The following is an 11,930-nucleotide window of genomic DNA, read 5'->3' as shown; positions in this document are numbered from 1 at the left end:
TATTTTGTCATGGTTTTCCTTTTTTTCATTGTAAGTACTTTCAGAGGGCAAATATTCTTGGTGAAAATTAAAATTTGTTTTAATGAGAACATGTCTCATTGGTAAGAAGACATAAGGTTAGCCTATCATGTGGCGAAGTTTCTTATTCAACTCCCTCTCTTGTGTAAGGAGCCTAGTGCTGTGTTCTCTGAAGGCTTGGAAATCCTGTAAGATAAATTCAGAAGAAAACATGAGTATGTGCTTAACTCTGGCCACTGTCAATTTCACTTTTCAATACTGCAGATTTCAACACACCTTTTTAAGCTTCTCATACTTTGTCACGGATTCATCAAGAGCACACTGCAGGGACTTCACTTTTACATTTGCACTAACAGCTTCTGCATCCTTTTTAAACCTGAGGCAACATCAAGGACAAACTGAGACATTACTTGTTATACTCTGCAGTACAATGGAAACATTGTTGACACACGATTTACCTATCCTCAGCTTCTGCCCGTGATTGTATTTCTTCTTTCCATTTTCTCTCCAGCTGCTGGATTTCCTCTTGTTTCTCCTGTATTTAAGACCAATTTGTATGTACATGAAATGATTGCTTCATTTTGTGCAGAGCTGTGATTTTAGTGAAAAGAACAAATAATCTTTTTCAATCACCTGTATCACTCTTCCTCTTTGCATAGACAGGGATAACAGTTTGTCCCTCTCTTTGGTGAGGCTTGTTATGCTTTCTCTCGTGTTCATCTCCCTCAAAGCATGGTTTTCTTCAGCCTTTTCTAGCTTCAGCGTCATGTCTGATTGTGGAAAGAAGACCACAAGTTTGCAAGTGCTTGTATTTTGTAGAACTTGAGAGAATGATAAAAAGTTGCTGACCCACCTTTGCACATCTCTACAGCACCTCTTCGCTGCTGCTGAGCCTCATGCAATTGATGAAGTAGCGATGCCTCCTTGTCTTGATGCTGAGTTGCCTGTTCCAGGAGTGTTGACTGGCATTCGGCCAATTTCTCCCTTAAACATAGATGTAAAATACAGCATTGAAATTATCGGGCCAAAGTAAATGTTTAACAATTAACTGCAGCCACATCTAATGGTTAAATAGTTAAGTTAATTAGTATTTTCATTACTGATATATCTAGCCATTTTTTTTTATTCAGTAGTCTTTAAGATGGTTACAAAAAAAGGTGAAAAATTCCCATCAAAATCTCCCAGAACCCCAGGTGACATCTTCATATTGCTTGTATGAACACCAAAACCCAAAGATACAGAATTTACAATCCTGTAATCCGATAATGGAGAGTAACGGTGAATCCTCACATTTTAGAAGCTTAAACCGGTGAATGCTTGGCAGTTTAGCTTGACACATGACTTAAACGATTAATCAGTTAAAAATGTCAAATGTTTCAGCATTATTGATGAATGACATTGATTTCAAAAAACTTACCAATATTCATTTTCTTTATTTGTATAATTCTCTGTCAGCATTTTGATTTCTTGCATCAATTTTTGCACAAACACTTCTTTATCTTGTAATTTTTGGGAGAAAATCGTGTCATTTTCTGACTGCAGCTGTTTGTTTTCTATCTTTAACTGGGCATTCTGATTTTTGTACTCATCCATGAAAGCAATAATTGCTTGATTGTTGGCAGCTAAATCCATAAATCTCTTCTCTAATAACTCTGCTTTCTTTCTTTCGCTGTCCAGTTCTTTCTGGCAGTCTGTTACTCTGGCTTCCAGCTCGGTATTGATTTTTTGCAGGGCTTGAGATCGAAGAAGCAGTTCATCTGCCCTCTGTTTCAGTATGCAGATCAGACTTGACTGTTCATCTATCCTGGAACGCAGCTTTTCTGACTCGGTTGTATCCTCTGCAGAAAGGCTTAGAAGCTTGTCCACTGACTTCTGAATGCTGTCCATATGCTGGGAACAAGGGAAAATACCATGTGTTAAAACCTGAAAAGCGCTTTTATCAGCATTTAGTAAAGTTATGCTGTGTTTGCACTAGATCCTGACTGATTTGGGGTTTTTGATGCTGACACTAATTTAAATATTAAGAGAGATATAAACCAAGGGGCACATTTCACACACACTCTGGTGGACAAACTACAGTATGCTATGATGACACTGTTTTTAAACTACCTAAAAATGTTTTGGTCATTTCTGTACTGCTATTTCATGTTAGCAGTATCAATATATCTACAGTGAGCTAATAATATCACTCAATATATCAACCCGGCCATTTTACCGATGTGAGCTTTAGTTTGGACGGTCAAAGTGGCATAACCTCGTTGGTACCCATAACTTTTTACAGGATTGCCCAGACACACACACACACACAAAGCAAAAAAAGAGTTAACTATCATAGAAAACTGGGAAACTACATAGAAATATTCACATGTGAGAGGCTGCCGCCGGAGAATATCTGGCATTTTGTCTTAAACACGACTTAAAAGATGATATCAGCTATAAAATTGGCTGCCGTTAAATTTCCGTAAATCAACTAATGATTTCGGCTCTAGAGTACTGATTGAAATCTAGTTTCACGGGGAAATAATGGTTTAATAACGGTTGCTAATTCATTTCAGCTACCTTTGACACCTTACCAATTTAACTGTCTTTCAGCAAGTTTCGAGTTATTCTAAAGACTTTTAAATCGTTTTAATAACACTCATATGTACTATAGGATTACGTGACCGTTGCGCCAGTAACATAACCTAACACTGAATACGAAGTCTTGTCAGGAGAGGGCTCACTAACAAAGTCTTCTGCAGACTCTCATTAGCTAACAGTGGACTCCACTGATTTACCGTCGTCATCGTTGACTTTAACATACCTCCGTCGCGTTCATGATGTCTTCTGCATTTCTCTGCGGGGTTGCCATGAGGAGCGAAAGCAAAGAGAGGGTAAAGCGCTCATACCCGGTTAGACGTATCGTTTTTAGTCAACGCTCAGTTGCACTTTTCGTAGAAAGCATCTCAGAGTTTCAGTTGCTCGGTCGCTAATGGCAACCATCCGCGGGCGGCCCTCTCCGATTAGCAGCCCGCGGCATAAGAGACGCTGGTGCCCGTGTTCGGCCACAAGATGGCGGTGCTCGGCCTCTTATCAGTCACCAGCAGTGAAGTTATGCACCATCTCGAATAATCACGGTGGAAGAAGCAGTAGTAGTTTTGTTACGTTGCTTAAGTACTGCCTCAATTTGGTACACTTTTCTTAATTTAGGTTTTATGGGACAGTTGTCTTTTTTGGTGGCTTTTAATTTTTAGAGCAGGCATTACTTTTGAAATCTTTAGGGACGTAGCCTATGAGTACGTTAATCCGACGGGGACCAAAAGCACCCTATGATGAATTTATGGGAACTTGTGGCTTTTTAACCTCCTGTTGCATCGATTTAATATGTAAAACACTCTAACGATGACTGACATTTTTTTTGTCATGTGTATATCAAACTCAACGTGGGGAAGTGAGTGTAAAGCAGGTAACAAGGCCCCTTAGTCGGACTCGAACCAGTGACATTGGGATTACGTGACACGTCTAGGCCTTCAGGTCTTCGTAATTCAAATATTTGAGTAGTTTTGTATTTTTATTACTCCCAGCCTTATTTTTCTCCCATGAGTCTGCGGGCAACTCCTCTGAGTCGCAATGGTGGAGCAAATGGACTGCCGATGGCCCGCTGCGAGTGAAAAATCACTGCCAGTCGGGACAAGTCGGACCTTCGTGGCATTATGCAGATTCCCGGGCCAGGGGGATTTATTTGGAGGGCCGAGGCTGGGTTGGGGGAGCGGCTGTCCCGGTCTTTGTGCACGCCCCTTTTCATCAAGTAGCGGGCCAAGAAATACAGACAGAGGAAAGCGACAGCATCCCAGCTTCAGTCCCTACAGCTCCTCCATCTGCACAGCGGAGCTGGACGGACCAGCCAGAATGTGGAGACCACTGCTACTTAAACTCATTCTCGTCTTCATGTGCTGTGTTAGATGGTGCCACTCTGAAGGTAAGTAGTGCGATTTTTAAATATTTTTTTTTCCCAGTCTCCTACTTTTTTTTTCTATCCACACAGGCTTTCATCTGAATGATTCATTGGGGGAACTGATTCATCCATTACACTTGTTGCTCAGTCAAAACAAACCACTTGTTGTGCAGATAGACTGAAGCTGAACTTTAACCGTATTAAAACGTTTGTATTTCTTTTTCTTGTCCTGTTTTTTTTTTTTTTTTTTTCTTTTGTCAAGGCAAAGACAAAAGTATCCACCCAAAGAGAACACTTCAAGTTTGAACGAGAATCAAAGATGCTAAATGAACAGAACACATGAAAACAACCTTGCCTATGATTCAAAAAGCCGCTGTTTTAAGGGAGCTACGCAATATCTTCCAGTTATTTTGATGTGGCCACTAGGTAAAGTAATTCTGGCTCCAGAGCTAAACGTTTTACCACATAGTATTACTTTAAAGGTTGAGCACAAAGCCTTCCTCAGACAGATTGGAAGTTCTCTTGAGGAACTTTTGCCTGAGCTTTACTGTTGCTAGGTAACAGAAAAGAGCATGTGACTTACAGACAATCTGTGAGGACTGAGAGCTACTGGTACAAATCTCATTCAGTGGAGCAGATTTCACGCCGCAAACCACTGATTCAAACTTGATTGCAGCTCGGGGAAGAACTTTATTCCCTAACGTGAGACAGAGACAGACAAAATGCTCAGATACGGCTCTTTATACATGACAGCCTTGTGCTTGTCTCTTGTGTTTGTAGCCCAACTAGATCCTACTTCTCAAATTGTAATCTGCTTTCTTTTTGCTCAACCCTCAGTACGTAAGCTCCTTAGTGTGAATCAAGCAACTAATTACACTGCAGGTGCTGCAGAATGCAACCATTTCTACCTAAGGATCAGTTACGGGTTCAGAAAGAAAACTGTACCAAGAGTAAGGTCGCAAATTCAGCTTTCTTATTTATTTATTATGAAACATCCTGGGCCTATATCTTTACTGGCTAACAGACACACAAAAACAAAAAAAGCTGAACTCTACAGGCCAAAAAGACAGTATATAACTGTGTTGACACTGAGACTGTGGCATTTGGAAAAAAGAAATCACTTGGCATTTCCTTTGAATCACGGCTGTCTCAGTACTTAAAGCTGAAATTTGCTGAAAAGAAAATGATGACAACTAAAACTGCAGTGGGCCATCTCAGTAGACTTTGTCAGCATGTTCATGTTGAGTATTAGCACCTTTTTGTTGTGATTAACAAACAATAATGGAGACTGCTTAAATAAAATTGCATGGCGTCTTGCAGGTTGTGATGCTCTTCCACCATTTATCTTTACCATGAAGTTATAATAATAATGCCATGTTATATGGGTACACTAGACACAACAATGGAATAGTATCAGGTGCTTCCTCAAAGCTTTCTGGTGAAGTGCGAATCACATTGAAAGATGTGTCACTTAATAATTTACTGAAAAGATTAGTAGTGGTGCAGTTATGTAGTTTTACTCTGAGGGGACAGGATGCTTTCTCTAATCTCTGCTTGGTCCTCCGCAAAGTCCTTTAGTTTGATATTTGTTTCCTCCATGACCTTCTGTAACACATTACCCAGGCCTTGGCCTTGATACTGCTTTAGAACGCTTACCCTTGCATTAATAGCCAATGTGACAGTGTGGGGGGATTTTATGGTGGTGAGTTTGTTAACTACCCTCTGCCATTTTTGCTGTTCCAGACATGTTTTGTCAGTAAATTGAGTTGTTTCCTCTATTAATCATTGGCCAGTGAAATCTTAATAATCTATTAAGTGCACAGTAAGAACTTTAATGGTGTCACAGTTTAAGTTTTTACTCGATAAGAGGAATGTGAAACAGAATAACGAAAACAGACCTGTGTGTGAATGTAATTGTAGTATGCTTGAATTTTTGGTCAGGTGCGGGGCTAGTCTGTCTTGATTTGATCAAACCTATTTTGAGTCTGTAATGTCAGAGCCAAAAACTTTGTGTTCAAACTTTTAAGACAAACAAACTTGACCAGCATGTGCATGTTAAACCTCACGCATGCCGGCTTCTTTCCGATGTAGGAGCCTAAATCCTTGTGCAACAGTAACATGGCGTTAGAAACAAGAAGTTGGCACAAATCAAGAGCAAATCCTTTCTTTTCCTGCAGCTCCCTCAGTCTAGGTTACAGACACTGAGGATGGAGTTTGGCCTCCAACTCACAGCTGGTGAGCTGTGACTCACTGTACAGAGGAAAAATAAGTTGTCCAGTGGCTGTGTCATTGCATTGTGACAACGTAATTCATGATTCGTTTCACTCATGCTTTCGTTAAGGCACGGACCGAAAATCATGTTGAGAATTCCTCAATTCTAACCAGACCAAGGCTTTATTCCTTACTCCATTTATTTCTTCTTTTTGCGCCCATGCCATTTCCAAAGCCCCCTCGGTTTTTCACCGTTTTGTGTGTAGCAGTAAGAGCCAAAGTCACTTGTTTGGCAATTGACTGCATTCTGCTGCATTGATTTCCATATGAAATAGGCAGCAGCACTTCGCTCTGACAGCATGGACGGGTTCAGCATTTCAGGCTGCCAGCAGCCGTTTTCACCGCTTTTCTCCACACACATTCAGTGAGTGCAGAGGGCTGCGCCAAAACAAGACGATACTGATGAAAGCTTGAAGGCATCTTTCAGGCACCCCACATGAAGAGAAAGGGATTCAGAGAGTTTCAGCAGTAGTGCACAGGTGTTTTCTCAATGGGTGGCCGTGAGAGGGGTGCTTATGTTTCACTTTTGTTTTACCTTATAGCAGGAAGTTATCCTTACTGTACTCTGCTTTCTATCTATCTGTCCATCTCCGAAGTGGCTTTTTTTAGGGTGACACTTCCAGTTATGAGTTTGCAACCCTGCCGGTACCTCTTTTGTGCCATTGTAATTTCACAGTGGGGTTTAAGGCGTTTGGGGGGTTTCATTCTAATGAAAATTCCTCTACTGCTCTTCTTTGTTGGGCAATAGTAGGGCGTCCTTATCTTCCTGCATGGATAGTGCGGTGCTCTCTCCCGCTGTGGGTTTAAGTTGCTAATTAGAAAAGACCAGGCTAGAGAGAAGAGAAAGAAAAACATTGAATAAAACACAAAACACCCAACTAAAACATTAACAAAAAAGAAATCATCATCAGACTTAGACTAAACACTCTTATTAGCAGATTTGCACCATACGCCTTCCCTTTTACCTTGTATTTACTGACATTGTCAAATTGCGACTGACATGATCAAGACATAGAAATTTGAGGATTAAGGAAAAGTTAAACAGACGATGTTCTTTTCAGAATGTAAGAAGAACCCTCACACAAGATAGTGTTGTTGAAAGGTTCACCTTCAGTGTATCTGTCACCTTTCCCAGAAGTAATACTGTCAGGAAACACTGGCTGCATTTGAAAGCCTCCAGCAGATTGGTTTCTCCTTGGCATACATGGTTTTAAGTTGTCAACCTAGGTCTGACTGTATGGCAGGTATTAACATCTTGATCCTTTCTAAAGGAGATTTTGTTATTTCATTAATTTGTTTAGCTCATTTTCACAGTTTTGTTTCTTAATTACTGTTAGTATAATTGTTTTAATTTGATAACTTTGTATTTAAATAATCTTTTAAAAATGTTTTATTGGTCAGTTTTAATAAAACAATTGTTTAGTTTTTGAAACTTTGTGGTCCTGTACATACAACAGTTTTGTCATTTAATACTTAAATGCATCGAATATGCCCTTCATAATCAGAGGAAATATTTTTGTTTAAAAGAGCATATCTCTTAGCCATTCTTGTACTGTATGCGACACTTGTCCCTGCTGCCATGCTATAGGTGATGCTGAAACCTCTGGGATCACTGCCTTGCAACAAAGGCTTCCTTTGAGCAGAATGTGAGCAATTTAATCATTAGTAAACTGAGCAGGAAAAAGGTTTGCTTCCTGGATAGCTGCTGTAGGAGTTAAATATGCAGCCTTTTTTTCTGGATAGTTGTGAAGCAGTTTGGGGGTTTTAATTAATCTGAGGAAAAAAATCCTTGACCGGAGCATATGCAAGGCTTTCACTGCGGTAGCACATGCGCTGACCCCACAACTGTTGTGGAAGTGATCCATCTTTAAAAGAGGACATTACATAAAAGAGATGATAACCCCTTGAAGTACAATCAGTGTCTGTCTCACATGGCATTTATCAAACATGAAACTGTTGGTTTGCAGGCAATACATTTTTAGTAGTTTACCTTAAAGAGGTTACTTTTTTACTCACAATTGCTCAGGTAAACACACATGCAGGCATAAATCTTTTGCACAACATGTCCCTATAATTCATTGTAGCTTTAAGGCTTCACAGAGGAATTGTATAGCTATAGCGTTGGGGTAATTTGATTTCAGATAGGTTAACCTTATATTTTAATAGGCAATTAGTTTTGCTGTTAGTGTATGGGGCTGTTTGATCACTTTGGAAAAGAATGTTTCCAAAGTGCTGGATAAGGCAGGACAGATATAGACCACCAACCCCTAGCATGCACCACCAATCACCACCTCACAGCTCTTCTCATGAAGAATTTGGGTTGAAATGGCTGCGGTACCACCCAGTACCACTATTTATTCCAATTACGTTTCAGACTGGACAGGAACAGCATGCACCATAAATCAGGCTGTCAGAGAGACAATCAGAATTGCACATTCCTATTTGGACGGGTCTGATGGAGTGCTCTGCCACTAAACTATGCTGCCTGAATCAATCTCTCCTGGAAAATGTCAGGGAAGGTAGAGTGGTAGTACCTTATCTCTACAGATGCCACTCAGTGAGAACATCAAAAGGAGGCTCAGGATGAGTGCGGTGAAAGTTGTGTAACTGTCGGGAGGAATGCTGGCACGCTTGTCTCCAAGGCTTGTCAATGCTATTAACGGCATGCTTCATCAGTGGAAGGCATATGCCATGTTTTTATTAAATGTAGAGTATTTAAGAATTTATCAATTCTCTTTTTTTTTGTGACAGGAAGAACAGAATGTCAAAAGTTTTGGACAGAATTAAATAATGATAATATTAATAATAATTTCATCAACATTAAAATGGCAAAAAACATTTATGAAACACAATAACTGCATAAAAGTTTTAATAATATGTAAAAAAAAAAAAGGCTTGAAATTGAGTACTGAATTATGCCAAATTTGAACTGTGTGTAGGATGTGAACTGGGGCAGTTCCGCTGCGGGACAGGCCGATGTATCCCAGGTGACTGGCACTGTGACGGGACATCAGACTGTGTGGATGACTCTGATGAAAACGACTGCCGTGAGTAACTCATAATATCACACTGTATGTCAATATTACAGCAATGATGGAAGAAATACTCGGATCCTTCACTTAAATTCCTGTTTTCAAAATTAACAAGTAAAAATACAGAAGTATAATTAGTGGAATATACTTTAGGTATCAATTAAAAGTGCTTCTCTTTAGTTTAATCTACAATAGTACACCCATTATATTTTACCAATTGATTATATGTTTTGGATGTAAAATCTTAATTTGCAAAGTAACTAGTAACTTAAGTAATGGTGAAATTTAGAATAAAAAGAGAGTATAAAGCCCAATCTTTTCCTCAGAAATGTAGTGGAGCAGAAGTATAAAGTAGCATAAAATGAAAACACTCAATAAAGTGCTTGAAATTGTACTAAAATAGTGTTCTTAAGCAAGAGTACATATTAACTTTCTACCAGTGGATTTCGGTCAGCTGTTATATATAATGAAGTGCTCTGTGTGTGTATTCCTACAGCTCAGGTAACATGTGATGACAGTCATTTCCGGTGCTTGAGTGACGGCGAGTGCATCCCAGATGTGTGGGTGTGCGATGATGAGGAAGACTGTGAGGACGGCTCAGATGAGAGGCAACACTGCCGTGAGTACACTTTACAATATCAGCAATTTTGCATGGAAAATATACCAGGTCATTGTTCTAACTGTACGTCACATGAGTTGAGATATAACCACCTGAACCCTTATATTTCCAATAGATCCCTTTAATGTCCCCTTGAGAGTCAGATAAAACACACTCTCCAGTGCTTCACTGAAATCATACCACACTTGTTTGAACTGAAATACTAGAATGCAAATTTTTATTTAATGATTTCTACACATTTCCTCATAGTTAAGCACTTCATATTTGGCATGAAAAGAAACTTTAGTACTTTTATTACGATCTTGAATGTAGGTCTTTCCCAGAAATGGGCCTGTCAAAGACTCTGTGAGGCTGAGGAGGTTAAGGATTTAATTACTGTATTATATTTACTATATATTTACAAGTAGATCAAATTTTATCTACAACTACTACATAAGAAATATCTGGCTCAAACTTTCCAATGTGTTGCTAAATCACTCTCCAATCTGTCCCCAGCTGGAAGGACGTGCACCAGCGGCCAGTTCAGCTGCAGTAACGGGGCGTGCATCCCAGGAGAATACCGATGTGACCGTCTGGCAGACTGCTCAGATGGGTCTGATGAGAGTAACTGCCGTAAGTCTTCTCCAGGGTGGTTTCCCTTTTTTTTTTTTTTTTTTATCTCAGGCTCCTGTGGCATTTTAATCAATTTGTTAAGATTAAGAGGCTCGCTGACTGACAGAATGGGCCACAATATGCTTCTTGTTGTCAGAGGTTGATTGCAGATTCCTTGGTGGATTAGTCAAGCTGAAGTTCAGCTGCTATGCCATTATTGTGCCGACATGGTAGACTCACAACACTACACACTGTGGTAATCTCACAATTGCATAAAGAATGCAGTGGTGACTGCTGTTGTTATGGTGGTGGCGTTAAAATTTATTCTCTTATCCTTCCCCTTCGCAGAGCTTTTCACATTTTAAAAGCTGAAAAGAATACAGTTGTCATGCTGATTTGAATGGATAGGATTGCCCTGATGATGATTTAATCTTTCAGATTATCCCGAGTGTACACATCTGAGATGTGCTAACGGGGCCTGCTACAACCGGACTCAGCGATGTGACCAGATACTTGACTGCCGTGATGGCTCTGATGAGGCAAACTGCAGTAAGAAACCAGTCAATTTTATGTCGGTTGTTTGTGTACCCCCCAAACAACCCTCACTTGGGCTGAGCAGCAACAATGTAAAAAATAGCATCACTAAATGGTTCTTTTTTGTCTATTTCCGTTGTGTTTTCTTTAGCACAGCACTGCAACACAGGCCTGTTTCCATGTCATAACGGAGTGTGTGTTCCCCAGCACTACGTCTGTGACCATGATGATGACTGTGGAGACAGAAGTGATGAGCTAAATTGCAGTATGTAGCCTCTGTCTCTATATCCTCTTTTTTTTTCGTCAGTCTAATGATTGTTATCTTTGCACATGTGGATAAAGAAATAACTTAGTCTCTGATCTTTTATATGTATCAATGCTCTCCATTTCACCTACAGCATATCCTACATGTAGAGGGAACTACTTCACCTGCCCCAGTGGCCGCTGTATCCATCAAGTCTGGGTTTGTGATGGAGAGGATGATTGTGAGGACAATGCTGACGAAAAAGGCTGTGGTATGGATACAACAGTTGTAAACCAGTTGTCATAATTTTAGTTCATTTTTACTGTCAGGGACAGTAAAGTTAGACATTTGGCCGGTTAAGGAATGCTAGAATGGGTTACAGCTGGAGCGCTCTGTGTGAACCTGATTCATCTCCAGTCTCCATGGTCGGTTCAGGCTAGACAGGCGCTATGCCTGTGCTCCTTTAAGTGTGTTATTCAAATGCCTCTTTGTGGCACAAGATTGTGCAGCCCCCCAAAGGGCTTTAGAATTCCTTCACACGGCTGTGACGAGTGTGTGTTTTTAGAGGATGGGCTGCAGAAGCCCTCTGAGCCCCCATGTGACCCCCTCAAAGCTCCACTCCCCTGCATCGATTTAAAGTGACAGTAATTTCCCTGACAATGAAGTCTTAGTCACAATTTTCTTAAG

At 40.2% G+C, this 11,930-nt stretch overlaps 2 protein-coding genes across 3 annotated transcripts in view; one reads left to right on the top strand and one right to left on the bottom strand.

Annotated features, from left to right (window-relative positions):
- Window positions 1–54: 54 nt before the first annotated feature.
- On the bottom strand, window positions 55–3,015 carry zgc:172182 (coiled-coil domain-containing protein 89). Of its 2 annotated transcripts, none has more exons than XM_040149011.1 (7): window positions 2,822–3,015; window positions 1,436–1,908; window positions 872–1,002; window positions 652–788; window positions 477–553; window positions 295–394; window positions 55–204 (listed from the first exon to the last, which is right to left on the bottom strand). In XM_040149011.1, exons 1-7 carry the CDS (start codon window positions 2,867–2,869, stop codon window positions 118–120), a joined length of 1,053 nt encoding a protein of 350 aa, XP_040004945.1. In that variant the 5' UTR covers window positions 2,870–3,015; the 3' UTR covers window positions 55–117. The 2 variants fall into 2 exon arrangements, with proteins under 2 accessions (XP_040004945.1, XP_040004946.1); XM_040149012.1 differs by having other exon boundaries at window positions 893–1,002.
- An 826-nt stretch (window positions 3,016–3,841) lies between these two features.
- The window catches only part of lrp2a (low density lipoprotein receptor-related protein 2a), a 47,954-nt gene continuing 39,865 nt past the window's right edge, over window positions 3,842–11,930 (top strand). Inside the window, exons 1-7 of the mRNA XM_040147667.1 lie at window positions 3,842–3,976; window positions 9,163–9,270; window positions 9,752–9,874; window positions 10,370–10,486; window positions 10,904–11,014; window positions 11,151–11,264; window positions 11,398–11,514. Of these exons, the coding sequence (XP_040003601.1) occupies window positions 3,907–3,976; window positions 9,163–9,270; window positions 9,752–9,874; window positions 10,370–10,486; window positions 10,904–11,014; window positions 11,151–11,264; window positions 11,398–11,514 (760 nt within the window). The 5' untranslated portion in view covers window positions 3,842–3,906. The remainder of the gene's footprint in view (window positions 3,977–9,162; window positions 9,271–9,751; window positions 9,875–10,369; window positions 10,487–10,903; window positions 11,015–11,150; window positions 11,265–11,397; window positions 11,515–11,930) is intronic.

Source organism: Xiphias gladius, chromosome 16 (genome assembly GCF_016859285.1).
Source record: "Xiphias gladius isolate SHS-SW01 ecotype Sanya breed wild chromosome 16, ASM1685928v1, whole genome shotgun sequence".
Classification (NCBI taxonomy): domain Eukaryota; kingdom Metazoa; phylum Chordata; class Actinopteri; order Istiophoriformes; family Xiphiidae; genus Xiphias; species Xiphias gladius.
The sequence above is the reverse complement of the archived record's forward strand: the minus strand, read 5'-3'. Positions and strand labels throughout refer to the sequence as shown.